At 42.5% G+C, this 27203-nt stretch overlaps 2 protein-coding genes and 6 non-coding genes across 8 annotated transcripts; 1 reads left to right on the top strand and 7 right to left on the bottom strand.

The window, feature by feature from the left end:
* Positions 1 to 647: 647 nt before the first annotated feature.
* LOC117773503 lies at positions 648 to 838 on the bottom strand. The gene has a single exon (XR_004615932.1). It is a non-coding gene; the product is annotated as a U2 spliceosomal RNA (small nuclear RNA).
* A 796-nt stretch (positions 839 to 1634) lies between these two features.
* Positions 1635 to 1798, bottom strand: LOC117773553. Its single transcript, XR_004615978.1, has one exon. It is a non-coding gene; the product is annotated as a U1 spliceosomal RNA (small nuclear RNA).
* A 4726-nt stretch (positions 1799 to 6524) lies between these two features.
* On the bottom strand, positions 6525 to 6715 carry LOC117773502. Its single transcript, XR_004615931.1, has one exon. It is a non-coding gene; the product is annotated as a U2 spliceosomal RNA (small nuclear RNA).
* Positions 6716 to 7509: 794 nt separating this feature from the next.
* Positions 7510 to 7673, bottom strand: LOC117773552. Its single transcript, XR_004615977.1, has one exon. It is a non-coding gene; the product is annotated as a U1 spliceosomal RNA (small nuclear RNA).
* A 4322-nt stretch (positions 7674 to 11995) lies between these two features.
* On the bottom strand, positions 11996 to 12186 carry LOC117773501. Its single transcript, XR_004615930.1, has one exon. It is a non-coding gene; the product is annotated as a U2 spliceosomal RNA (small nuclear RNA).
* Positions 12187 to 12982: 796 nt separating this feature from the next.
* LOC117773551 lies at positions 12983 to 13146 on the bottom strand. Its single transcript, XR_004615976.1, has one exon. It is a non-coding gene; the product is annotated as a U1 spliceosomal RNA (small nuclear RNA).
* A 297-nt stretch (positions 13147 to 13443) lies between these two features.
* Positions 13444 to 17300, top strand: aamdc (adipogenesis associated, Mth938 domain containing). The gene is made up of 4 exons (XM_034604556.1): positions 13444 to 13471; positions 14734 to 14884; positions 15014 to 15109; positions 16673 to 17300. The coding sequence occupies exons 2-4, from the start codon at positions 14753 to 14755 to the stop codon at positions 16811 to 16813; spliced, it is 369 nt and encodes a 122-aa protein (XP_034460447.1). The 5' UTR covers positions 13444 to 13471; positions 14734 to 14752; the 3' UTR covers positions 16814 to 17300.
* On the bottom strand, positions 17237 to 26711 carry ints4 (integrator complex subunit 4). Its single transcript, XM_034604554.1, has 24 exons — positions 26338 to 26711; positions 25202 to 25396; positions 24936 to 25053; positions 24453 to 24559; positions 24243 to 24357; positions 23825 to 23916; positions 23617 to 23667; positions 23143 to 23231; positions 22700 to 22820; positions 22505 to 22576; positions 22219 to 22393; positions 21788 to 21993; positions 21561 to 21703; positions 21102 to 21217; positions 20825 to 20958; positions 20470 to 20636; positions 20284 to 20377; positions 20034 to 20114; positions 19807 to 19937; positions 19656 to 19715; positions 18489 to 18648; positions 18165 to 18308; positions 17900 to 18020; positions 17237 to 17588 (listed from the first exon to the last, which is right to left on the bottom strand). The coding sequence occupies exons 1-24, from the start codon at positions 26389 to 26391 to the stop codon at positions 17395 to 17397; spliced, it is 2940 nt and encodes a 979-aa protein (XP_034460445.1). The 5' UTR covers positions 26392 to 26711; the 3' UTR covers positions 17237 to 17394.
* Positions 26712 to 27203: the final 492 nt, after the last annotated feature.

Genomic DNA, 27203 nt, shown 5'->3' with positions numbered 1-27203 from the left:
GCAGGTGATAATTAATTGATCTTGATGGAAAATAAATCAGGCATATTTAGTGGGACTGCAACAACTAATCATGAATCGATTATAAAAGTAGTTTAGACTAAGTTAGTCATCGATTAGTCGGGTCTGTTATGATACACAGCCACACCAGTAAACCAGCCAATCACGTGCCCTGTGTCGCTCACGTGACGAAGCCGCGTCCTCAGGAGGAAACATTTGAAAAATGGCGGAGACGAACATCGCTGAAGATTCAGTGGAGACAAGTCGTTAAAGTGTGAGAACAAGTGTTCAGAAAAAACCTTTAGCTGCAAACTGTGTGAAGCTGATTTCACAACGAAGAGAAGCACAAAGTGTCTTTGGAATGAAACCGAGGAGAAAACATGTCGGAGGCTTCTTCCTCTTCTTCTTCTTCTCTCGGTTTCCTTTGAGGTTTTAACGTAAAATGTTGACACACTATTAACAACCGACTCTACAAGTGGGAAGAGTCAGAAGAAAGTAGGTTATATTGTAGCTTATGATGAAATACAAATATGTAACATGGAGGGGAAATCAGCTCACAGTTTATTAACACATGATCACATACAGGTGATTATACAGGAGTCACATGACTTGTGTCAGTGTGACAACATGTTTACTGTTAGACATGGAGAGGGGGGTGCACCGGTCCTGGAGGTACTGCAATACCAGGTCGATGCGTGGAGTGGACGGAGCAAGCCCCTGTTCCATCTCCCAGTTCCAAAAATCAATTTAATATATGGTCCCCGGGTAGGGGACGTATCAGATATTAAACTGATAAGAACAGATACTACACTTGATCTTAGCCAAAAGGCCGAGAAGCGATACTGGAGACACGTGGGAGGTCAGGTCCTCCTTCTCCTCACAGTCCCTCTCTGTGAGAGGTCTGAAGTCTGGACTCAGTCGAGATTAGAACCTCCCCCAGCACCACTTCCTGTTTCTGTGTTTACTGCTGGTGGGTGACTGACATCCTGACTGCTGCCACCTGCTGTCCTGGAGTGTGAACAACACGTTTCATCAACATACCATTACTGACAATAACTCCTCAATTCATGAGTCACTGCTGCTCCCTTCATCTCTATCAGACACGTTCTTATGTATAAATACTTTAAACACACTTTCCCGTCATGTTACAAAGTGTTTCTTCTGATCACTGGTGTAAATACTGTTATTTAGTGGATGTGTTCAGCATCTGTGGCTCTTGTGTCCGTCCTGGGAGACGAACCCCTCACATGTGACTCTGAGCTTTCTACGTTATTTCCCTGTTCATAGAGTTCTGGTGGTTTTTCCTCTCTCTGGTCGAGGGTGAAGAACAGAGGAGCTCCTTGTTAAGCTCCATGAGACAAACTGTGAAGATGAGCTGTACTAATGAAATGTGACAGACGCGTGATGTCCATGTTTCAGTGTGTAACTCAGCAGGAGGAAACAATGGAGATGGAAGAGGAAGTAAAGTGAGTGTGTGTTAGTTGTGCTCAGACAAGAGGAAACAGGCTGTGAAGCAGCAGCAGAAACGAGTCTCAGTGGATGTGATGTGTCTCCTGGTTCCTGAGCTGATTGTGTGAGGAGCCTCTTCTCAGCTCCTCTCATGTGGAAGCAGCTCATTGTTCTCTTGGACACTTTATCAGGGGAGAGCGCGAACGCAGTCCCCCACTACCACAAATTTTGCAGTCGAGATTCCCACATTTGAGGAATTCGCAGGGGTCAGCACAGCCGAAGTGCAATGGCTGAGCCTCGCCCTGGGTGAACCACCTTCTTGATCATGGTGTCTCCCCTGCCAGGTAAGTATGAGTTGTCCAGGTCCCAGACAGGGGACTGACTCACACACAGACCATCATGACTGACGGTGCTGACTATCACTACGTTCACTAAAGCACCGGCTGCAGGGGGCTGGGACTCAGCAGCAGCTCCATACACACGATACTGTTCAGTACAACACCTGACAGACATTATTTACTCTTTATGTGATGAACCGTGCTTACATCTCCCATCATGCAATGCGGTATTTACATATGAAAGGCTGAACTAAAACCGTGTGTTTTATCTCATTTAACTTCTAAAAACAGCTCAACTGTCAGTTCAAGTGAATCAAAGATGAATGAAACTGAAACAAATGAGGTTTGATCCACATCTGAAATTCAGGAAAAACTAAAAAAACCTTAAAGCACACGTTTCTCCTCTGAATAGAACCACTTCCGGTTTCTTTGTTTACTGGTAGTGAGTGACCGACATCCTGACTGCTGCCCCCTGCTGTCCTGGAGTGTGAACAACACTCTCTTCAACATGTTTACATCAAATGTCTGAATTAGAAAAGTATCTTCTCATCACGTGTCCGTCACAGTCCTGGTGTGAGTCTGTGTTGTGTACTGTCAGTGTGTCTGTCACAGTCCTGGTCTGAGGCTGAAGACATGATGCATCTGTTACAGAGGAGTAGTCACCCAGGGCGACAGAGACACTCTGTCTGTTAACTACGACTGAAAACACCTCAGTGCAGCAGCTTTAATTCCTACAGAGTTTTCCATACGTGAAGTCAGGTTTGAGTGATGGACGGTGTCAAAAGCAGCCGTCAGGTCTAAGAGCACCAGGACGGCAGAGTCTCCTTTATCAACAGTTCAAACTAGTGCTATGACGAGGTTTAAAACCAGAGTGGAACTTTTCATATATATTATTGTTAACTAGAAATGTTTGCAGCTGGGTGAGAAATACTTTCTCTTGGACTTTGGACAAGGAAGAGAATCAGCTTCATCACTATGCAAGTTAATGTAACTTTAGTATTAATGTCACATTAGATTGTTCCAGAAATAAAGTTAGTGGAGATCATCATAGCTCTTTATTCAGAGTATTAGTGTTGATGTGTTAGTGAAAACCTGTCTGCTGTATTCATTCATTTTTTACGTTGTTAATCTTAAGCAGACTTTTCTGAATCTGTCATTTGTGCGTTAAATAAGTGAACATGCAAAATTTAACACTTTGTTTGTCACATGAAAATAAATATTGGAATTGTAACTTTACGAGAGCACAAAGTCACAGAGAGAACCTGAGGCTGAGTTCACAGTTATACTCAAGTGAAATGTTCTAATGTAGAAATGTGAGTCTTTGTTATTTACAGGTAACTATAATTTTCTGACATATTTCCTCTTGGGAAGTTTCGCCATCGCCAGGTCTGTGGTGACCTTCTTCTTTGAGGATCTTTGTTCAGGGTCCTTCCTGAGGAGGACCCTGAACAAAGATCCTCCACAAACAGAGCATTTCACTGGGTTCCACTGGAGTTCATAGGTTTCACATAACTAGTGGCCTAGAAGCTCCAGTGGCTTGAGCCCATGAATTCATATCTAACAGAAAGACCTGCACCTATAATAATAATTATAATAATTATAATATATGAAAGGAACATGTCATAATCAAATAAAAGCATTTCTTACCCTGCTTTGCTGGCTCCATAGAAAACTATCGTCAACACTGAGGTTCTCTTTGCTGCATGTTTACAAAAACTGACTCTCTCATAATATACAACTTTATTCTTGAAATATATTCTTCAATGAAAAGAAGAGAAATGGAATAGTTGTCATTGCATTCTGATACATGGAACTTGATAGTGTCACTCAGTGCATATGAAATCATTCATATAAAAAAAGATACACATTCATACTGTACACACAGACATAAAAAGTAGTAGTTTAATGTGCATAGATCTCATATGATTATTGCACAGTCCACAGAAGTTATTTCACAGTTCATCAGAGTTAATAACACAGGAGGTGCAGTAGTTTTCATTTTGTGTGTTGATTTAGAGATGAATGGCCTTTGGAAAGACTAACACTCTGTCGTATCACCTTTTTATTCCTTCTTGTGTTGTTCTGTTACTGTAAACTCCTTCAGCGTTTCCACATAAACCCATCATCTGCAAATAATGCAACACTAACTGAACAGACCAATCTACACAACAACAAATGTCATTATTATATTCACTAAATACTCAGTCACAGTAGATTGTAGAGCTGTTTGTTCTGGAATAATTCTGAAGTAGCTCCGAAGCATCAACACAGGCCAAACAAACAGCCCATTCTAAACAGGCCGGTTTAACAGGCACCGCCGCACTAGTCGTTCTAAATAAAGAACTAACTCTCTCAGAAATTATTCTTTCTGGACATTTATTAAAAATGTTATCGTCCACATTTGGATTTTGGGAGGAAACCCGAGCGCTGAGAGAAAACACAACATAAAAGCTGTTGGTCACACAGACCTCATTGCTGAGGCCAGTGTTCCCGCTGATATACTGTTATTACCCCATTCTTTAAGGAGCCAACAAAAATAAAAGAGCCCATAAACCGCAAATTAATAAAACGGCAGAAGTAATGGACATTATCCTACAAAAAAATTCCAGTCGCTGCCTACAGCAGTACTCCTTGAGTTGCTTCTGCAAGGACAGCACCAGGAGCTCCTCCAGACCTGCGTCCTGCAGTGGCCAGGCAGCCGCCATCACGTCCGTCCCGCTCAGTCTCTTGTTGAGGTCCTCGACCACGGCATCGGACACTTCTGAGATGTTTTTCTGTTTGATGCAGCCTTTCGGAGTAATGTTGATCGACTCCATCGTCTTGTTCGTCACTCGTGTGATGTAACTGTAACATGTTTGGCAGTTGTCTGTTTGGATCACCACTCCACACTGGGTCAAGACCTCTTTTGTCACGAGGGCAACAAAGATCTGGTGTCTTCTGGTGTCATCGGTCAGTGTCTGGTCCATAGTCTCTGTCAAATATATGGATGACTCATTCTCTCTCTGAACCTGATGCTTAGTCGTATGACAGGCGGGGGGGATGTCAAGGTGCACGACAGACATCTGCTGCTTCGTGAAGGCTTAAAGAATCTAAAAGCTGTGACTTTGGATGCTTAGATCCAGAGAACAGCTCATGACTTTGTTTCCTTTAAACATTTCCTTTGATTTGTGTTTTGTTTTGCTGTGCTGTGTGCATGTGTCTTCTTCTTGGGTTCGGTTTATTGGTTTATTGGGAACCTTTGGGGACATAATCATCGGCAAGTCAAGTTTTTTTGTGTGGCACATTTCAACTGCAAGGCAATTCAATGTACTTTATACGCCTATGAAATAAACATAAAAATATAAATAAACGCATCAAATGCATCATGACTATAAAGCATTTATAGGATTCCTTTAATGTTCCTTTAATGTTGGGTGCAGTCAGTGAAGTACTTTCTCTTGGCGGTAATGCACCTTGATGTTGGTTGCCACCCGCCAATAAACTGAACTAAGAAGAAAAGAAATATTTTACTTTACTTTAATTTCTCATGTTTTTAGGTTCACCAGGATGTGCACATACTTTTTAAAATTAGTGTTATAATCAATATTTTAACACAATAATAAAATGTAGAAAAGTTAAAATGGCTCCACGAAAACATAAAAAAAATAATAACATAAATGTCAACATTAGTTGTAATTAAAATATTAAAGAGGCAGAAAACAGGCAGTATTTTTTTAAATAACAGGCAAAAGTCAAAGAACAAACCAAATGTCCAATCATATCTAGTTCCACCAACTGTCTGTCTGTATATGGAGCAAACATCTGATCACACTGGACGTGGGTTTGATTTGTTGCTGCACTGCTTTATATCCAGCTGAGTTACACAAGTATGAATAAATAACAGCAGTTCAGTAAATGATTCAAACTATATATATGTATATACACACATTGTACTTATTCCAATCAGGTCCTCCACTGTGTCCACATGCAGGGACCTTCTGACATGTAATCCTCTTCTGTGCTGAGAATCCTGTCACATATTATACTGAAACTTACTATTCTGCACTTTTACTTGTGTCTCTTTAAGAACATGCTGTACTCGTTTCCCAAATGGATTTGATTCTGATTCACAAGGTCTTGATTCTTCATCGATTCACTGAGGGACATGTCAGTGTCTAACCTCGAACTTGGTGCATTACTGAAAACATTACGTAGATCTGTCATTATAACTAATTTTGTTGAATGATATATTGTCCCAGAAATTATTGTGATATAAAATATCACAATAAAGTGTCAGGGAGGGAAATGTACGTATCCAGTAGCTTGTGTGACAGTTACAAAGACAAGCAGCAGACAGGAAGGGAAGATATGAATAAACTGAAAATAGAATAAAAACAGAACAAGCGTAAAGAGAATAATGAGATGAATAAACAAACATATAGAAATGATAATCATGCAGTTGTACAGGTTTAACTAATGAACTGAAATATAACATGTGTCAAAGACATTCAATGAGATTATATTGTAGCTTATGCTGAAATACATATATGTAACATGGAGGGATATAAAATATCTTCATCATTTTAAAATAATTTCATTCATTACTGAAATAACAATATTAAAGCATAATCCTGTAAATACAAGTAACTAGAAGGAAAAACCTGCTCACAGTTTATTAACACATGATCACATACAGGTGATTGTACAGGAGTCACATGACTTGTATCAGTGTGACAACATGTTTACTGTTAGACATGGAGAGGGGGGTGCACCGGTCCTGGAGGTACTGCAATACCAGGTCGATGCGTGGAGTGGACGGAGCAAGCCCCTGTTCCATCTCCCAGTTCCAAAAATCAATTTAATATATGGTCCCCGGGTAGGGGACGTATCAGATATTAAACTGATAAGAACAGATACTACACTTGATCTTAGCCAAAAGGCCGAGAAGCGATACTGGAGACACGTGGGAGGTCAGGTCCTCCTTCTCCTCACAGTCCCTCTCTGTGAGAGGTCTGAAGTCTGGACAGTCGAGATTAGAACCTCCCCCAGGACCACTTCCTGTTTCTGTGTTTACTGCTGGTGGGTGACTGACATCCTGACTGCTGCCACCTGCTGTCCTGGAGTGTGAACAACACGTTTCATCAACATACCATTACTGACAATAACTCCTCACTTCATGAGTCACTGCTGCTCCCTTCATCTCTATCAGACATGTTCTCATGTATAAATACTTTAAACACACTTTCCCGTCATGTTACAAAGTGTTTCTTCTGATCACTGGTGTAAATACTGTTATTTAGTGGATGTGTTCAGCATCTGTGGCTCTTGTGTCCGTCCTGGGAGACGAACCCCTCACATGTGACTCTGAGCTTTCTACGTTATTTCCCTGTTCATAGAGTTCTGGTGGTTTTTCCTCTCTCTGGTCGAGGGTGAAGAACAGAGGAGCTCCTTGTTCAGCTCCATGAGACAAACTGTGGATATGAGCTGTACTAATGAAATGTGACGGACGTGTGATGTCCATGTTTCAGTGTGTAACTCAGCAGGAGGAAACAATGGAGATGGAAGAGGAAGTAAAGTGAGTGTGTGTTAGTTGTGCTCAGACAAGAGGAAACAGGCTGTGAAGCAGCAGCAGAAACGAGTCTCAGTGGATGTGATGTGTCTCCTGGTTCCTGAGCTGATTGTGTGAGGAGCCTCTTCTCAGCTCCTCTCATGTGGAAGCAGCTCATTGTTCTCTTGGACACTTTATCAGGGGAGAGCGCGAACGCAGTCCCCCACTACCACAAATTTTGCAGTCGAGATTCCCACATTTGAGGAATTCGCAGGGGTCAGCACAGCCGAAGTGCAATGGCTGAGCCTCGCCCTGGGTGAACCACCTTCTTGATCATGGTGTCTCCCCTGCCAGGTAAGTATGAGTTGTCCAGGTCCCAGACAGGGGACTGACTCACACACAGACCATCATGACTGACGGTGCTGACTATCACTACGTTCACTAAAGCACCGGCTGCAGGGGGCTGGGACTCAGCAGCAGCTCCATACACACGATACTGTTCAGTACAACACCTGACAGACATTATTTACTCTTTATGTGATGAACCGTGCTCACATCTCCCATCATGCACTGCGGTATTTACATATGAAAGGCTGAACTAAAACCGTGTGTTTTATCTCATTTAACTTCTAAAAACAGCTCAACTGTCCGTTCAAGTGAATCAAAGATGAATGAAACTGAAGCAAATGAGGTTTGATCCACATCTGAAATCCAGGAAAAAACAAAAAACCTTAAAGCACATTTTTCTCCTCTGAATAGAACCACTTCCGGTTTCTTTGTTTACTGGTAGTGAGTGACCGACATCCTGACTGCTGCCCCCTGCTGTCCTGGAGTGTGAACAACACTCTCTTCAACATGTTTACATCAAATGTCTGAATTAGAAAAGTCTCTTCTCATCACGTGTCTGTCACAGTCCTGGTGTGAGTCTGAAGACATGATGCATCTGTTACAGAGGAGTAGTCACCCAGATGGACCAGGACGGCAGAGTCTCCTGAATCAACAGTTCAAATCAGATCGTTAAAAATTCTTAAAGGAGCTGTTTCAGTGCTATGACAAGGTTTAAAACCAGAGTGGAACTTTTCATATATATTATTGTTAACTAAAAATGTTTGCAGCTGGGTGAGAAATACTTTCTCTTGGACAAGAAAGAGAATCAGCTTCATCACTATGCAAGTTAATGTAACTTTAGTATTAATGTCACATTAGATTGTTCCAGAAATAACGTGAGTGGAGATCATCATAGCTCTTTATTCAGAGTATTAGTGTTGATGTGTTAGTGAAAACTTGTCTGCTACATTCATTAATTTTTTTACGTTGTTTATCTTAAACAGACTTTTCTGAATCTGTCATTTGTGCGTTAAATAAGTGAACATGCAGAATTTAACACTTTGTTTGTCACATGAAAATAAATATTAGAATTGTAACTTTACGAGAGCACAAAGTCACAGAGAGAACCTGAGGCTGAGTTCACTGTTATACTCAAGTGAAATGTTCTAATGTACAAATGTGAGTCTTTGTTATTTACAGGTAACTATAATTTTCTGCCATATTTCCTCTTGGGAAGTTTCACCATCGCCAGGTCTGTGGTGACCTTCTTCTTTGAGGATCTTTGTTCAGGGTCCTCCTCAGGAAGGACCCTGAACAAAGATCCTCCACAAACATTTCACTGGGTTCCACTGGAGTTCATAGGTTTCACATAACTAGTGGCCTAGAAGCTCCAGTGGCTTGAGCCCATGAATTCATATCTAACAGAAAGACCTGCACCTATAATTATAATAATAATAATAATATATGAAAGGAACATGTCATAATCAAACAAAAGCATTTCTTACCCTGCTTTGCTGGCTCCATAGAAAACTATCGTCAACACTGAGGTTCTCTTTGCTGCATGTTTACAAAAACTGACTCTCTCATAATATACAACTTTATTCTTGAAATATATTCTTCAATGAAAAGAAGAGAAATGGAATAGTTGTCATTGCATTCTGATACATGGAACTTGATAGTGTCACTCTGCATATGAAATCATTCATATAAAAAAAGATACACATTCATACTGTACACAGACATAAAAAGTAGTAGTTTAATGTGCATATATCTCATATGATTATTGCACAGTCCACAGAAGTTATTTCACAGTTCATCAGAGTTAATAACACAGGAGGTGCAGTAGTTTTCATTTTGTGTGTTGATTTAGAGATGAATGGCCTTTGGAAAGACTAACACTCTGTCGTATCACCTTTTTATTCCTTCTTGTGTTGTTCTGTTACTGTAAACTCCTTCAGCGTTTCCACATAAACCCATCATCTGCAAATAATGCAACACTAACTAAACAGACCAGTCTACACAACAACAAATGTCATTATTATATTCACTAAATACTCTCAGTCACAGCAGATTGTAGAGCTGTTTGTTCTGGAATAATTCTGAAGTAGCTCCGAAGCATCAACACAGGCCAAACACACAGCCCATTCTAAACAGGCCGGTTTACAACAGGCACTAGTCGTTCTAAATAAAGAACTAACTCTCTCAGAAATGATTCTTTCTGGACATTTATTAAAAATGTTATCGTCCACATTTGGATTTTGGGAGGAAACCCGAGCGCTGAGAGAAAACACAGCATAAAAGCTGTTGGTCACACAGACCTCATTGCTGAGGCCAGTGTTCCCGCTGATATACTGTTATTACCCCATTCTTTAAGGAGCCAACAAAAATAAAAGAGCCCATAAACCGCAAATTAATAAAACGGCAGAAGTAATGGACATTATCCTACAAAAAAATTCCAGTCGCTGCCTACAGCAGTACTCCTTGAGTTGCTTCTGCAAGGACAGCACCAGGAGCTCCTCCAGACCTGCGTCCTGCAGTGGCCAGGCAGCCGCCATCACGTCCGTCCCGCTCAGTCTCTTGTTGAGGTCCTCGACCACGGCATCGGACACTTCTGAGATGTTTTTCTGTTTGATGCAGCCTTTCGGAGTAATGTTGATCGACTCCATCGTCTTGTTCGTCACTCGTGTGATGTAACTGTAACATGTTTGGCAGTTGTCTGTTTGGATCACCACTCCACACTGGGTCAAGACCTCTTTTGTCACGAGGGCAACAAAGATCTGGTGTCTTCTGGTGTCATCGGTCAGTGTCTGGTCCATAGTCTCTGTCAAATATATGGATGACTCATTCTCTCTCTGAACCTGATGCTTAGTCGTATGACAGGCGGGGGGGATGTCGAGGTGCACGACAGACATCTGCTGCTTCGTGAAGGCTTAAAGAATCTAAAAGCTGTGACTTTGGATGCTTAGATCCAGAGAACAGCTCATGACTTTGTTTCCTTTAAACATTTCCTTTGATTTGTGTTTTGTTTTTTTGCTTTGCTTTTTCTGTTTTTGTTATGATCTGCATTTCTTATTTCTTTTACCTTTTTTTATGAACTGTTTTTTGTTCTGCCACCATTAGACATGCACACATGTGTCTTCTTCTTATTGGGAACCTTTGGGGACATAATCATCGGCAAGTCAAGTTTTTTTGTGTGGCACATTTCAACTGCAAGGCAATTCAATGTACTTTATACGCCTATGAAATAAACATAAAAATATAAATAAATGCATCAAATGCATCATGACTATAAAGCATTTATAGGATTCCTTTAATGTTCCTTTAATGTTGGGTGCAGTCAGTGAAGTACTTTCTCTTGGCGGTAATGCACCTTGATGTTGGTTGCCACCCGCCAATAAACTGAACTAAGAAGAAAAGAAATATTTTACTTTACTTTAATTTCTCATGTTTTTAGGTTCACCAGGATGTGCACATACTTTTTAAAATTAGTGTTATAATCAATATTTTAACACAATAATAAAATGTAGAAAAGTTAAAATGGCTCCACGAAAACATTTAAAAAATAATAACATAAATGTCAACATCAGTTGTAATTAAAATATTAAAGAGGCAGAAAACAGGCAGTATTTTTTTAAATAACAGGCAAAAGTCAAAGAACAAACCAAATGTCCAATCATATCTAGTTCCACCAACTGTCTGTCTGTATATGGAGCAAACATCTGATCACACTGGACGTGGGTTTGATTTGTTGCTACACTGCTTTATATCCAGCTGAGTTACACAAGTATGAATAAATAACAGCAGTTCAGTAAATGATTCAAACTATATATATGTATATACACACATTGTACTTATTCCAATCAGGTCCTCCACTGTGTCCAATAAAGTGTCAGGGAGGGAAATGTACGTGTCCAGTAGCTTGTGTGACAGTTACAAAGACAAGCAGCAGACAGGAAGGGAAGATATGAATAAACTGAAAATAGAATAAAAACAGAACAAGAGTAAAGAGAATAATGAGATGAAGAAACAAACATATAGAAATGATAATCATGCAGTTGTACAGGTTTAACTAATGAACTGAAATATAACATGTGTCAGAGACATTCAATGAGATTATATTGTAGTTTATTTGAAATACATATATGTAACATGGAGGGATATAAAATATCTTCATCATTTTAAAATAATTTCATTCATTGCTGAAATAACAATATTAAAGCGTAATCCTGTAAATACAAGTAACTAGGAGGAAAAACCTGCTCACAGTTTATTAACACATGATCACATACAGGTGATTATACAGGAGTCACATGACTTGTATCAGTGTGACAACATGTTTACTGTTAGACATGGAGAGGGGGGGTGCACCGGTCCTGGAGGTACTGCAATACCAGGTCGATGCGTGGAGTGGACGGAGCAAGCCCCTGTTCCATCTCCCAGTTCCAAAAATCAATTTAATATATGGTCCCCGGGTAGGGGACGTATCAGATATTAAACTGATAAGAACAGATACTACACTTGATCTTAGCCAAAAGGCCGAGAAGCGATACTGGAGACACGTGGGAGGTCAGGTCCTCCTTCTCCTCACAGTCCCTCTCTGTGAGAGGTCTGAAGTCTGGACTCAGTCGAGATTAGAACCTCCCCCAGCACCACTTCCTGTTTCTGTGTTTACTGCTGGTGGGTGACTGACATCCTGACTGCTGCCACCTGCTGTCCTGGAGTGTGAACAACACGTTTCATCAACATTCCATTACTGACAATAACTCCTCACTTCATGAGTCACTGCTGCTCCCTTCATCTCTATCAGACATGTTCTTATGTATAAATACTTTAAACACACTTTCCCGTCATGTTACAAAGTGTTTCTTCTGATCACTGGTGTAAATACTGTTATTTAGTGGATGTGTTCAGCATCTGTGGCTCTTGTGTCCGTCCTGGGAGACGAACCCCTCACATGTGACTCTGAGCTTTCTACGTTATTTCCCTGTTCATAGAGTTCTGGTGGTTTTTCCTCTCTCTGGTCGAGGGTGAAGAACAGAGGAGCTCCTTGTTAAGCTCCATGAGACAAACTGTGGATATGAGCTGTACTAATGAAATGTGACAGACGCGTGATGTCCATGTTTCAGTGTGTAACTCAGCAGGAGGAAACAATGGAGATGGAAGAGGAAGTAAAGTGAGTGTGTGTTAGTTGTGCTCAGACAAGAGGAAACAGGCTGTGAAGCAGCAGCAGAACCGAGTCTCAGTGGATGTGATGTGTCTCCTGGTTCCTGAGCTGATTGTGTGAGGAGCCTCTTCTCAGCTCCTCTCATGTGGAAGCAGCTCATTGTTCTCTTGGACACTTTATCAGGGGAGAGCGCGAACGCAGTCCCCCACTACCACAAATTTTGCAGTCGAGATTCCCACATTTGAGGAATTCGCAGGGGTCAGCACAGCCGAAGTGCAATGGCTGAGCCTCGCCCTGGGTGAACCACCTTCTTGATCATGGTGTCTCCCCTGCCAGGTAAGTATGAGTTGTCCAGGTCCCAGACAGGGGACTGACTCACACACAGACCATCATGACTGACGGTGCTGACTATCACTACGTTCACTAAAGCACCGGCTGCAGGGGGCTGGGACTCAGCAGCAGCTCCATACACACGATACTGTTCAGTACAACACCTGACAGACATTATTTACTCTTTATGTGATGAACCGTGCTCACATCTCCCATCATGCACTGCGGTATTTACATATGAAAGGCTGAACTAAACTGCTTCCGGGTTGTGTTTCCCTTTAAGAGCAGGAGGAAGTGAGTTCCAGGGGGGTGTGGCCAGTCTGCTGACATCGTCACGAGGTAAACAGCTGTTCAGTCCGTTGCTCCTCGTTTCTCTTAAAAGCGTCACACATCTGTCTGTTGTCTTTTCAGTCTGTGATTTCTTCTGCCACAGACAAGCAGCGTGTAACTGGTTCACTCCGCACTGCAGCTTTTAACTGATTCATGCACGTGTTAGTTATAATAAACAATATTATACAGTGGCAAGAGAAAGTATGTGAAACCATTTACCGTGTCAAACAATAACCAATAACAAGTCTGTGAAATGACTTCCTGTCAATAATTTAACTTTGCTACTGTGATGATTAAAGTGTGAAATCAGCATCTTTTCAGAATTCAATACTTTTTGGCTTTAAAGAGTCTCAACTATGTTCAAATATTACGTCCTACATTCTGAATTTGGTCTTAATTAACTCAAATTTCACTCCCGTCACACTTTAAAATGAGTCGTATGTTTCTCTGTGTTGTAGTTCTTTCTCAATAATACAGTTATTAAAATGCTGTTATTTTAAGGGTTACTTGTGGGTTTTTGTTTAGTTGATGTGGGGAATATATATTGAGAAATTTAAATTAAAAAACTACAAGACCAACGTAGAACTGTTAAGTGATAATCTACATGTCATTAACCAAAAGGTTCTCATACGTTTTACAGTGAATGTTTGAAGAATGTCAATATAGACAAAACAATACAATAATTTGCTTTATTCATGAAAACATTTTTTGTCCATAAATGTAACTTGGATGAAGATCTGACCACATTTATCAATTAATGCAGAAAAAGATAATTCCATATATTCACTCATTTATTCAGAAGTAATGGGCAGAGCTGGTTTCGTGGTAAGATCCATGAATATATTCTTTCATTTCTTTTGTAAGTTTCGTTGCTCAGAAAACAGTGAAATGTTAAATTTCCTGTGGATTTTGCAGAACAACCGTCATAAATAATTTTTACAACTTTATCTAACATCACATCAAGGTGTTGTACAGAAGCATGGATGAGGAGCGCTGAGGCATCATTTTGGAGACGTTTGAAAACACAGTTACTCAAATGACCTTCACGTAACTTGGGAACAACTTTAAGGTCCCTAAACACCGTGTGATTTTTGGGAAGGCAGTTCTAGTTTGCACTAAGACGTGTCTTAATATGACTCAAAATGTAATTGGTACATGTAGCAAGATTTGGTGCAAGGGACAGAACACGTAATCCAGAGGGTGGGGATTCTGATCCTCATGTATCGAGATGTCCCTGAGTCGTTATTTATCTGGGCGTCCTTGTCTTTCAGCAGGTTGCGTGTTACAGCCATGTCCTCTCCAGAGATCGCCTCTCTCTCCTGGGGCCACATGAAGGTGAAGGGATGCTCCTCCAGCTACAAGGACTGTAAGGTCTGGCCTGGAGGCAGCCGGGCCTGGGACTGGAGGGAGACCGGCACTGACGTGAGTGGAACCACGATCAGAAACTTCACATAACCTGCACACAAAATATCCCACAACACTGAAACAGGACCATAGCACGCTGTGGTTTTCTTCGTGACCGGGCTCCCACTTTGTTATTTCTCCTCCCAGCATCACCCTGGAGTGCAGCCTGCTGATGTGGAGGAGGTGCTGCAGAGGGGAATCGACCTGCTGGTGATCGGCAGAGGGATGAACGAAGCCCTGCAGGTAGAGAAGAGCCACAAGCCGTCCAGTGTGGGAACCAACCAGCACTTTATAGATCCAGCCTCAAAGGAGGGAGACACATTCTGCTCATTTCGAGGTTGATCATTAGTGTTATTAGTGTAAAATGTTTACATGCTCTAAAGTTCAGGAAACACATCACTGTCCCAGTCTGCTCTGATTGGCCAGCTGCTCCACTCTGTTGTGATTGGTCAACAACTTCCAGCTCTTGTAGGAGATCATCACTCACTCTACTGGACCTGGTCCAGGGACGTGCCAGATTAGCATGTTAAATGTGTATCATGCAAATGTGGGGCAGCATGACGTCACATCATGATAATGTAGAATTATGGGATGGACGACTGACGGGATGTTTCAGGAGCTTCAGTGTTTTCTGCCTTTACCACAGACCTTTTCACTTAGCTGAACTTTTACATTCACAAAAAAACCTTTATAAAACACCAGAGGAAAGAAAAACTGGACAAACATGTCTCCTTTAATAGGATATGAGGAGAATGCTGATCAGATAGAATAGACTTGGAAGATATTTGTCATACGTCTGCGCCTGTGAACTGTTTTAAAACCCTGTGAGTTTAGATCATCAGTTTCTAACGTTCACACATCGGATTGTTTAATGACAGTGTGAACAGCACAAATCACATGGAATCTGATCTTTTAAGTGACTATAATCAGTCTCAGATCAGATGTTTTCAGTCATGTGACCTGATCTGAATTCAATGTGACTTTTGCTTCACTCTGGATCAACACTCCTCGTAACTTTGTGCAGGCGAAGGGACGAGAGTCACCCGGCGAAGACAAAGAGTCGTCATGGTTCAGTGTTCACTTCCATCATCTAACTAACTGGTTTGGGATGTTTCTGAATATGGATTTAGTTTGAAGGAGTGTGAACAGGGGGAGGGTGTCATGGCTGACACTGTGTCTGCACTGGAGCTGCAGTGTGAGCAGCACGTCAGCAGAACAACACATCTCTGTAGTTAACATGAGTGAAACACAAGAACAAAGACTTGAAGGATAAAAACACTCTGGATCCTGTTTATTGAGTAAAACATGTGAATCTGTTCTGTCAGACGCACCTGAAACACCTCCTGTGTAACTTTTACTGAGCAACAGCGCCCCCTGCAGCCACATTGGTTTTTTTTTATTGTGTGTGTCGAGCTCTGACTGAGTCGTCCCACTGGATATTACCCATGATTCTCTGCTCCCTGACCCAGAGGAGCTGCTGCTGTAACAAATCCACCAAACTCTGTTCAGAATCCTTCATATTTTAACAGTTTCCTGCTGATTATTGGAGATAAACTCTGGTTGTTAATAACTTCTGAGTCTTTTTAACTGATCTCAGTTCAGCTTCACTCTTCAGCTGCAGCTGGTTGTGACAGTTGAAGCTGTGACTCAGTCAGTTCTTCTCACAGGAGATGGAACCCACTCAGCAGAGTTACAGAGAACAGACGTTCAGGGAGTGAAGGAGGAAACTTTCTCCTTGTTCACACTCACACATCAGACTCTCCTAACTCAAGCAGCTGTGTACAGTGTGTGGTCGTCTCTCCTCAGGTTCCCTCCACCACTCTGGACTTTGTGAAGCAGAGAGGAGTGGACGTCAGAGTCCTGCAGACGGAGAAGGCCGTTGCTGAATACAACAAACTGGTTGGTCAGGGGGCCAAGGTGGGCGGAGTCTTTCACTCCACCTGTTAACGACGTGGCCTGTGCTGCTGCACCGGATGGAATGACCGACAGACGATGGAGGAGCCGTGTTCCACCGTCTGGTTTGAACCGGTGGTCTCCTCCTCCAGATCTCACTGATCACTGTGACACTGAAACTGTTCTAATCTTAAAGTGGGTAAAAGTCCTCACGTTGTGTGTTCGCTGCGCTGTAGAAGATCACTGGCAACTTAAGAGAATTAATATAAAGATTATAAATCAGTGAACTCTTTTCACTTTTGTATATTTGACTCTAGATGAAGAAAATCTGTCGACAGAGAAATTCAGTTTGTCGTCGATGTTATTTCAAAGTGGACTTTAAATCAGATTGAAGATGAAATGTAAGAACATTTGACCTTTTGTGTAAAGACCGTTCACTGGTTGCTGTGAAGCTGATGAATGTTCAGAACAGTTTTCATGAGATGAGAGTTTGTCTGCTTGTTTGCTACAGAAAATAAAATGAGAGAATGAATCTCCTTCACATGGGTTTGTGTTAATTAGAAGCACTGAACAGTACAAATGAAAACATGGGTGAAAACAACACTCTTGTGTGTGTGAAAGTCTTTTGTGTCTGGTTAGCGTCGGGTGGGTTTGGGCATGATGAACACTTTGACCGGCTTGCTGAACTGAATCGTTCCCTCGACGGCGGCCTCTGGTGGTGGGAGGCCGTCGATGCTGTCGCTCCACCCCTGCTTGGCAGCTGAGGAGGAGAAGGAGGTGCAGGAGGAGCTGTAGGCCAGCAGGAGGCGCACCTCGATCTGAGACGGCTCTGAGAGAAAAGAGGAGAGGGTAGAGTCAGTAGTGGAAGTGGTCATCGTGATCGGACCCTGAGGCATCTTGGGTCCATTACGTTTTAATATCTGGTTGCAGTTGGAGCATAAGCTGAGCAAATCTAATAAGTCCTTCTCTCAAACTGGAAGACTACCCTCTGGGATAAAGAGGACATGTTAATGCCAGATACAGGAGAACATGAACAGATAGACTGTGTTTATTTAATCTTTAAATCCATATTCAAAGTAGATTTGAAACATTAGAATATGTCATTAAAACAAAAGCATCAGATGAGAGTATTAGACTGACCCGTCCAGGCTGTGTGCGAGAGGTAGACCTGTGTGATGAGTCTGTGTCGGTCAGGTCCAGGTTTTCTGAAGTCTCCAGGTTTGGGATGGATCACGTGACTCTGACCGTCTGGATACAGAACCTGCAGACACAACGTGAAACAGCTTTAATGCCTCATTACATTTTTTCTGGCTCCGTATTAATTCTGAAAAACTGAAACCGACCCAAACCCAGATTGTGAAGTGAGAAACTTGAGTTCAGTTATTTCGTTGCTCATCGAACTGACCTGTACTTTCACGCTGTTCTGAGGATCCTGGACGTGTTCTAGCGTCGCGTCGATGTCTAGCGCCACCACCAGGCCTGATGTGAACCTCAGCGGATTGTCAGACTCCCCCGTCGGCTCTATGATGGTGGCTGTCGCCCGATGAATCTGTTGACGGGCGAGGAAACGTTAACGAAAAACAAAAGCACTGCTGTTTGGTAGGAATCCAACAACTGGCTGAAAAACGACTGGTGTGGTTCAAACTGAAACACGCTGCTCAGAGAGCGGCAGACTGTACAGGAAGTGAGTTTGAGGGTCAGAGGTCACTGCCTCGTTTCTTCTTTCTACCTGTTCGGGCAGTTTGAGCTGCAGCAGGCCGCTCTGTCTGAGGGTCGTCTGCAGGATTTTCACCAGCTCTGCAGGTTTACAGGACGACAGCCGCGGCATCAGCTCCAGGAGTTTATCCACAAAACTGTCCTGGAGGTGGGGCAGCTCTGTCAGGAACAGCCTGCAGGTTCCAAAAGACACGGGAAGAAGAAATAAAGAGTGGAGAGCGTTCAGGGACCTGGTCACCAACTCACCACCAAAACTCCACTTTGCAAAGAACTTTTTAAACCATTTACAAAAATAAAAACGGTACAAACAGGTGGTAGAGAAATATGTTTTCAGCTTTGCTTTAGTAATCTCTGTCCACACTGACACACCTGAAAACACACATCACGTGACCGTTCACTGATCATGCTGTGTAAACAGGAAGTAGATTGTCTCCCCTGCAGTTGGTTGCTTGGTAACAAAATGCTACAAACGAGGAACAGTGAAAAGTCCGAGCAGGGATTTACGAGGTGGAACTGTTACTGACAGGAAGTGTTAGCAACGCGTTGTGTTCACTGCTGGTAGTTGAGTCATGTGACTGATGAGAACCAATCAGGAAGAGAACGTCTGCGTCATCGTTTACAAAAGTCCCAGTTTCTGTTCGTCCAAACTAAAATGGAGCCAGCATTATGACGACAGACGTAAACAACAGTGATGTGTTTTTAAGCAGTGGATGTAGACTAAGTCACGATGAATGACTAACACCTCACTCAGGTTCCACGTCTAAGGAACAGGAAATAACATCCATGAGAGACGAAGGGCAGATAAAAAGACGGATGGACTCAATGAGAGGAGCTGAAGTTTCAGGACTTCTTCTTCATGGACTCTCGTTGTCTGAATCTAGAGGAGTCACCTCCCAATAATGTGCTAAAATATTCAGACTCTAAAATAAACATGGAGCAGGATTCTCTGTTCATTCACATCTGGAATAAACTCCAGCAAAACTTTGTTGGGCTAAGTTGAGAGCGCCGCCTCTTATTGAATCACACGTGAGAATATTTACTGTAATGTTGCACTGCTGCTTTTTAAAATGTCTATAAATAATTCATATTAAATATTTATTCTTTTCCAAGTGAGCTCATCAGGACTGATCAGACCAAACGTGCTGTGGTTAAATGTGTAAGTCAAGTCTGTTTCACTCGCCTCTGAAAAGACTCGACGTCCAGCAGAAACTTCTCACAGCTGCTGATCAGAGGATCCAACCTGAAAAAGAAAGAAACATCTGTATGGACTGATGTGTGTGAACAGATGTGGTGCACATCTTAAATGTAAGAGTGAGTGTGTGTGTACTGACCCCTGCCTGGTGCGAGCCGTCAGGACGAGCTGCAGAGCTTTGGCCTGCAGGCGGACATGATGAATAGTGGCCACTTGTCTGTTTTCCAAACCACTGTACAGAAACTCCAGCTTGTAGGTTTCCTCTAAGATCTACCGACACAATCACACACACACATGTAAAATGAACACACACTTCATCCTAAAGGACCTCACAGGTGTGGTAACACAGACGTGTGTGTGTCTGACCTGTTGAGCGGCTGCTGTGGCCGTGACGTTCTGTTTGAGGCACAGAGGGACGGCCATGTTCCACAGCTTGTCCTGCAGAGCCTGAGGGGACGAGGTCAAAGGTCAAATGTGAAGATCAACTATTCTGTTTCCTCAAACTAGAGCTGCTACACCTGCAAGCTGCATGCAACACTATGCAACTTTTACTGAACCTCTGCAGCCACACATGGTTAATAGAACAGGACAATAACACAGACATGAACACAGGTACCTTCATGAGCAGCAGCTGGCAGCGCAGGTACGTAGCACAGAAATCAGCAGCTCCCACGAGTTCGGTCTGTAGTTCCCCCAGACGCTGCAAGTCTCTGAACCACACGGGTCACAGATTTAAACTCCTCGTTAACTCAACCAGAGACTTTTAAGTCACAAAACAACCTCTAACATGTCTTGTTTGTACCGTATAGTGAAGTCCAGCAGGTCCTGAGCTCCCGGTGCTTCCAGGTTCTGGATGGTGCTGACCCGGTTCAGACTCTGTACCAGGAAGAGATGAGCTGATTCCACAGAACCAGAACCACAACCCGAGTCCACCGAGTCCAGACCGTAGATCTGCTTCCTGCCCGGCAACTATGATACAGGAGAATAGTTCCAGGTGTTGACAGTGAGTGAACAGAACTGCTGACTGTGTTTTAATGTTTTATGGTCACGACTCATCTCACAGCTGGTAGGTTCCACGCTCAAAAATACTTTGAGAAGGATCAATGGAGAAAATGAATGTGACCTGATTCTGAATACTACAGCAGCTGAGTTCTCACTCTGAGTGGTGGTACGAGGTGAGACAGACTGTCCCTCAGGTAGGCGTAGTGTCTGAAGGTGTGATCAGAGAACAGCGCCGGCATGGTGGGACACGATTTGGCAGCGTTAAACACCAGCACCAGCACAGCGATGTCTGAGAAGGACCAGAGTCAAGAAAAGACAACAAGAGACAGAAGCAAATTGACTCTTAAACAAACACAAACTGAGACTTTGCTGCAGAATCAGGTTGATGTGGCTTGTTATGGTTGGAACATTTTTCCAGTGAGTGGAGGATACAGGCCGGGTCGTCCATGTCAGGCTCGGGTGTGTCGAAGTACGGGTGCGTGCTGAGCAGCTCAGAGACCAGCGGCAGCACCAGGGTTGGGTGACGGGAACCCATGAACTTCAGACACCTCAGGGGACAGAATAAAAAGATAAACAGTCAATCATCAGGTCGTCAACAGCTTCCATCCAAATAAAAACCAGTGGTTCTCTAACTTTATCTAAACCAGGGTCTCACTCACTCACACACACTTGTCCTTCTATAGTTGTGAGGACACTCATTGACATAATGCATTCCCTGGGCCCTTACCCAAACCTTAACCACCACAACTAAATGTATAACCCTCAAACAGCCCTTTGAATCTGTGAGGACCAGTCAAAATGTCCCCACAATGATGGTTTTGAACCAGAATTGGCCTCATAACTATAGAAAGACAAGCACACGCACACACACACACAAGAAGCGAGTCTTACTTCCAGACAGAGTTGCGGTCGGTGGGATACTTGTTGAGGTTCTTCAGCAGCTCCAGCAGAGCCAGCTGGATGCACTCTTTAGTGGAGACGTTGGTGAAACACAGTAATTCATGGAGAGCTTCTCTGATGTCACGAGACTTGTCCTGGAGACCGACAGGGACTTCATCAGTGTGTCCAGAAATACCTTATTGTTTGACTTATGTGTGTGTGTGTGTGTGTGTACATACCTCCAACACAGCCAGCACAGTGTCAAGCTGGTCCTCTCTGAGTGTTATATGAGTAGATATTTGTCTCAGCACGTGGATGGACTGCAGCCTCACTTCCTCGATCTCATCGTTGAACATGTCGACCAGGAAGTCCAGACACTTTTCGGCGAAGCTGGCAGACGACCGAGCCAGCTGGCACAACGCATCCACCGCTGCTATACGGACCTCTGAAACAATATGAGAGATGGAGTGAACAGCAGTGGGAAAAACACGCAGGGATCATTAGATATGTAGAGTCCAACTGTAAATCTAATCCTGAGTAAAGGATAGAGGGTAAGAAGTGTAAAGACTTAGTTGTTAATCAATCATAAATTCTCACAATATAATAAAACCGTGATTAAACACATCACGGCTGTATGTGTTTAACATCACGTGACCCTGTGTGTCCGTACCGAACATCTCGTCCTCCAGGCCGTGAACGAAGGCGCCGCAGGCTCCTGAGGCGATGAGGGCGACCGTGTTGCTGTCCAGCCTCTCCTTGGGGGCATCGTCCGCCCACTTCCTGCCAGAGGAGAATTCTCCGGAAGCAAAAAGCTCCTTGGCTCGTTCATGAGCCGTGCGCTTCCTCTGGACACAGGAGGAAGAAGAAGAGGAGGTGAGTGGAACTGTGTTGATTCAAACTCATTATTCTGCCATATTTTCGATAAAAAAATATCTGGAAATTAAACCAGGACTCACCCTGAGATCTGACATCAGCTTCTTATCCAAAGTTTGCTCTAGAAATTGAGGACTGACCTGCGTCATCGAACCCTGACACAAAAGAAATGAACACGTTTCTCTTCTGAACGTTACATAACAATAAGGCCTAGTATTTATATACTGTACTTTCTAATACACACTACACTGTAGTGTGTGTGGATCCTGTTCCCTCACCAGTGTTTTGGCTGCCTGCACACGAACCATCCAGGAACCATCACTGACCATGTGACTGATCTTCCCAAAGGCGTCGTCAACCAGTCGGATCTCTTCATTGGAGGATGGGATGGGCACGATGCTGATTGGACGGAGAGAAGAGGGAACTACAAGTCAGGGAACGTCACTGGTTGTGGGCAGAAAATGGCTTTTGTTATTAAAAAGGAAAAATGCAACTAGTTAATTAAAATATCATCTGTAGCTGAATTTATTGTTGTAAGCACAATCACACAAATAATTGGTCTTGATGGGTTTGTTTTGAGTAGTTTGGCTTCTCCGTCGTCTCTGGTCATGAATTTATTTCACCTCATTTAAAGCCTTGAGAGACAGAACTCTTCAGTCCTAAATCCTGTAAATGTTGTTGAGTCAAATCACCAAATCTGTGTCTACCAGGCTCTCCTCACCTCTCTGGGTACAGGTGGCTGAGCACCCAAACCATCTGCACTGCTGCAGAGCGAACCTGCTCATAGTCGTCTGACAGCAACCTGCAGGCCTGCAAACACATTCATTATTTTTTTATTCTTTATTTGAATCTGCCAATAACTTTAGGAAAAAAAAAATCAGGGCTCAAATGTCTACGGAGGTCTCATATTCTTTGACATTTCAGGATAAATATACACAAACACACGCACATGTTTATACTTTTATAACTGCTATGGTCACCACCACCAGAGGATAATTCACAGTAGTTTGAAACCATAAAATACCTTTCACATGGCAAACACTTGTTATTTCAGTATTTTAATCATCATTCTCACACAGACAAAGATGTAAAACAAATTAAACCTCTACACTGAACACTGTTTTTTCATCTGTGACAAAGATCTGTTGACTCAATGACGTCCATGATTTCAGGAGGTTAATCTAACTGCTGTTACCTGTTCATAAATGATCTGATGAATCTTCATCCCTCTCTCGTGCAGCTGCAGCTGAAAAACAAAGAGCAGAGTTGTCAAAGAAAATCCTCCCTGATATTAGAACATGCTGAGTTCTCTGGCTGCAGACTGTGGCTTCACTGTGTGGTTTCTGAATAGACGAATGTGGTGCAGGCCACATTTCTTGGTGTAGGTGTTGGCGGTGTCCTACCATGGCTTTAAGGGCTGCGGTGCGGACCCTGGGCTCCTGGTCTCCAAAGTAGTCGCTAATGATACTCTGGACGTCCCTCACTCCTCCTGGAGCTACATGTCAAAGGACACATGGCAACAAAACCATGAAGACACATCACAACAACTCATCAAACAATCAGGACCCAGACATGTGGGTTTACAGAGTTATGACTATACTAGTGGACAGAGTGAGGCCTCGTAAGATTCCATGAGAACTAAATCAAATCTACCACAACAATAAAAACACTAATAGAACACATGTCCTGGGAGACTGTTCTCTTAAATATATTCCTCTCAGTATTTCTACACACTGATGATACATGATTCAGTTTAAAAGCACATTTAAAAAGTCAGAATCACAGTTCAACCATTTAATGATATTAATAAATGTCCCACACCTATCGAGGTGCTTGGTCCCTCGCTGTCTTTGCTCAGAGGTGTGTCGACCATGCCGAGACACCCGAGGAGCTGCAGACACTTGTTCCTCACTCCGAAATACGTATCAGACAGGTGCTGAGAGGAAGAACGAGAACAAACAGAAGTATTGATGCTTTCTGGAGAGTCCTGTGGAGAATGATGAGTAGTGTGTGTGTCTGTGTGTGTGTCACCTTGCAGGCCACCTCAATGAGCCTCTGTCTGACTGTAGGACTCTCAGGTAGTTGTGTACCTATGACCAGCAGAGTGTCCAGCAGCTGAGCGAGGACCTGATGAGACTCTGCAGACGGAGAGAAACAGAACTGGTTGAACTTTGAAGAGACAGGTTTTAAGTTTTAGCTTTTATCAGCCACTTTACATACATTTATGCTAAGTCCTGCACAACATGTGTCATCACTGCTTCATGCATAGAACAATAATGGACACAAAGAATTACTAATATTTCTTAAACACTATATAGGCGGCGTTTAGGGAAGACAAATAAAAAACATCACAGCAAATTTCAAGGAAATCTCTTTGGAATTTCTGAATTACTGATAAATAACATGATGTATAAGTACACAAAAATGAAGTAAAACTGACTGACACTGATTAAAATGAGCCTGTGGCTGAAATGATGAAAAGTTCAGGGTTCAAACTGTGTAAGTGAGTCTTACTCTCGTTGGTGAGTGTGTTGATGGCGTCGTCGACGATGCAGTCGGGGATGAAACCCTGTGTTTTGGAGAGCAGACTCAGCAGAGAGGCGATCTTCAACCTCACCGAATTATCTGTCTCCTGAAAGACAACATCAGAAATGATTGTTCATTTTAGACACTGTGAGCATACATTGAAAAATTGTAAATAGCGTTTACAGTCGGGTTTATCTTTATCTAAAAAGAGTGGTTTTACTACAACCTTTCTAAACTTCTCAGTAGTTAGTTACCTTATAGTAGTGCTCCAACAGGATCCTGACCACACCCTCCACGCTCTCCACCTCCACGGGCTTGCGTGCAAACTGCAGCAGGTACTGCAGGGCGTCGGTGGAGTTCGTGGCCTTACAGAGGTCAATGTGCAGCGCCGCGGATTTACTGGGTTTGGACAGACGCAACTTCTTGGCCGGAGCTTCTTCTTGGGGAATCTGTCAGGATGCAAAAAACTTCAAATTACATTTGTTTTTCTATCTAAAAGGCAGGAAGCGTCCTCATCTCCGTTCCTGATGTGTAATATTCTCTATTCAGACAAAAGCCACAAACTGCTCGAATGATTCAGCCTCAGTCACAAATATAATAATAATAATAACAGTCCCAGCCCTGCTTCATACTGGGACCTTTAAAAACGTCCATCTATAGTAAACTGGCTTCATTCTAATTATATACATAAACTCGATGTATAGAGAAAACACAGTTAACAGCAATCGATCATCTCATAACAAGACTCCTGAATAACAGACTCTGTATTTCATCATCTCTGCTGAGGGGCTGGATAATAATATTATCATTATCATATATATATATATATATATATAGTAATAACCCTAAAACTTTGGCGGATGTCATCATGTTTTTACTCAGGAGTTTAAGAAGCAGTTTGAACTTCATCAGCTGCTCAGGATATCTCAGTAAACACAGAGTTTACAAAGACACAGCTGATATTTACATATTTACAAGTCTGACGTGGACAATGAGCTCATGATCAACTGAGTTCATCTCAATCTCAAGAGTTAGCTCATGTCAGCGTTTAGCATTTAGCATTTAGCTAACAGCTAACGTGGCCAGAGGTTGTTAGCTCAAAGGACTTCAGGCTGATTTAGTTAATTTAAAACTACATCTCAGCTCATATTTAAAACTACATCTCAGCTCATATTAAAAACTACATCTCAGCTCATATTCAAACGTTTTATTTCGCTCAGACGTCTCGGGGCTGATCTGCGTTGCGTTGTGTCTGTTAGCGGTTAGCTGTTGTTTGTTATGCTAGTTAGCCCCTAGTTAGCATTGGCCGGCTAGCTAGCTGTCAGACGTCACGTTGTCCCGCGGTGGCGCAGAACCAGTGCGCGGCGATGAGAGGACCACGTGTTCTCACCTGCACGACTTTAGAAAACTCTTCGTACACTCGCTTCTTCAGGTGAGCTGCCATGTTCACGAGGAGGTGGTTAGCTTAGCTTAGCTTAGCTTAGCTCGTCTCCGGCAGCCACGTCAAACTGTCCCAATCGGCTTCCGTAGCGGCGGTGATACGCGATCTGTAAATCCCGCTGCTCTGGACAACTTTCCTCCAAAAATGTAAATTTATACAGATGTTCTCTGGTCTGCATCACCACTCAGAGTGTTTGAGAGACTGGGATCGAACCAGCGACCTTCTGGAGCCGCCCCTCTAAACAGCTGATCTGGAGCCAGCTTTTAAATTCAAGCAGCTCTATTTCAAAGCTCTGTAAGCTGCTTGTCTTACTTACAGACAATAAAACAATATCAATTATTATAACAGCATCATGACAATATAACAATAGTTCAATATATATCAATATATCACTTAAACCCACTGAGGAGGTTTAACACACAACTGATCAACCTCACATTTGTAAAATATTCTGCTGTTAATCGAGTGTTTATTATTCTCTGCTCATAAATAAGAGTTTAACACGAGTTCTGAGGAGCAGAAATCAATCTTTAGTCTTAAACTGACATGATAATATACAGATAAACATGAAAAGGTTGATTATGTGATTCAGCTGCAAAGAGTAAGTGACGGGACAAAACTTGGAGATAAAATATATTTAGTACAAATAGAAAATATTGTGAAGCAACAGGGTCACAAAAACCAGGTGAATATATAAATACAGTTAATATAACAACAGTCTGACACAGTTTGTGTAATATGTTGACACCTATTCTTGTAATATATTTGATTCAGTTATATGTTATTAAATGTTGGCAGATCAATCAACTAGGAAT

Source organism: Hippoglossus hippoglossus, chromosome 13 (genome assembly GCF_009819705.1).
Source record: "Hippoglossus hippoglossus isolate fHipHip1 chromosome 13, fHipHip1.pri, whole genome shotgun sequence".
Classification (NCBI taxonomy): domain Eukaryota; kingdom Metazoa; phylum Chordata; class Actinopteri; order Pleuronectiformes; family Pleuronectidae; genus Hippoglossus; species Hippoglossus hippoglossus.
This window is presented reverse-complemented; position numbering and strand designations above follow the sequence as displayed.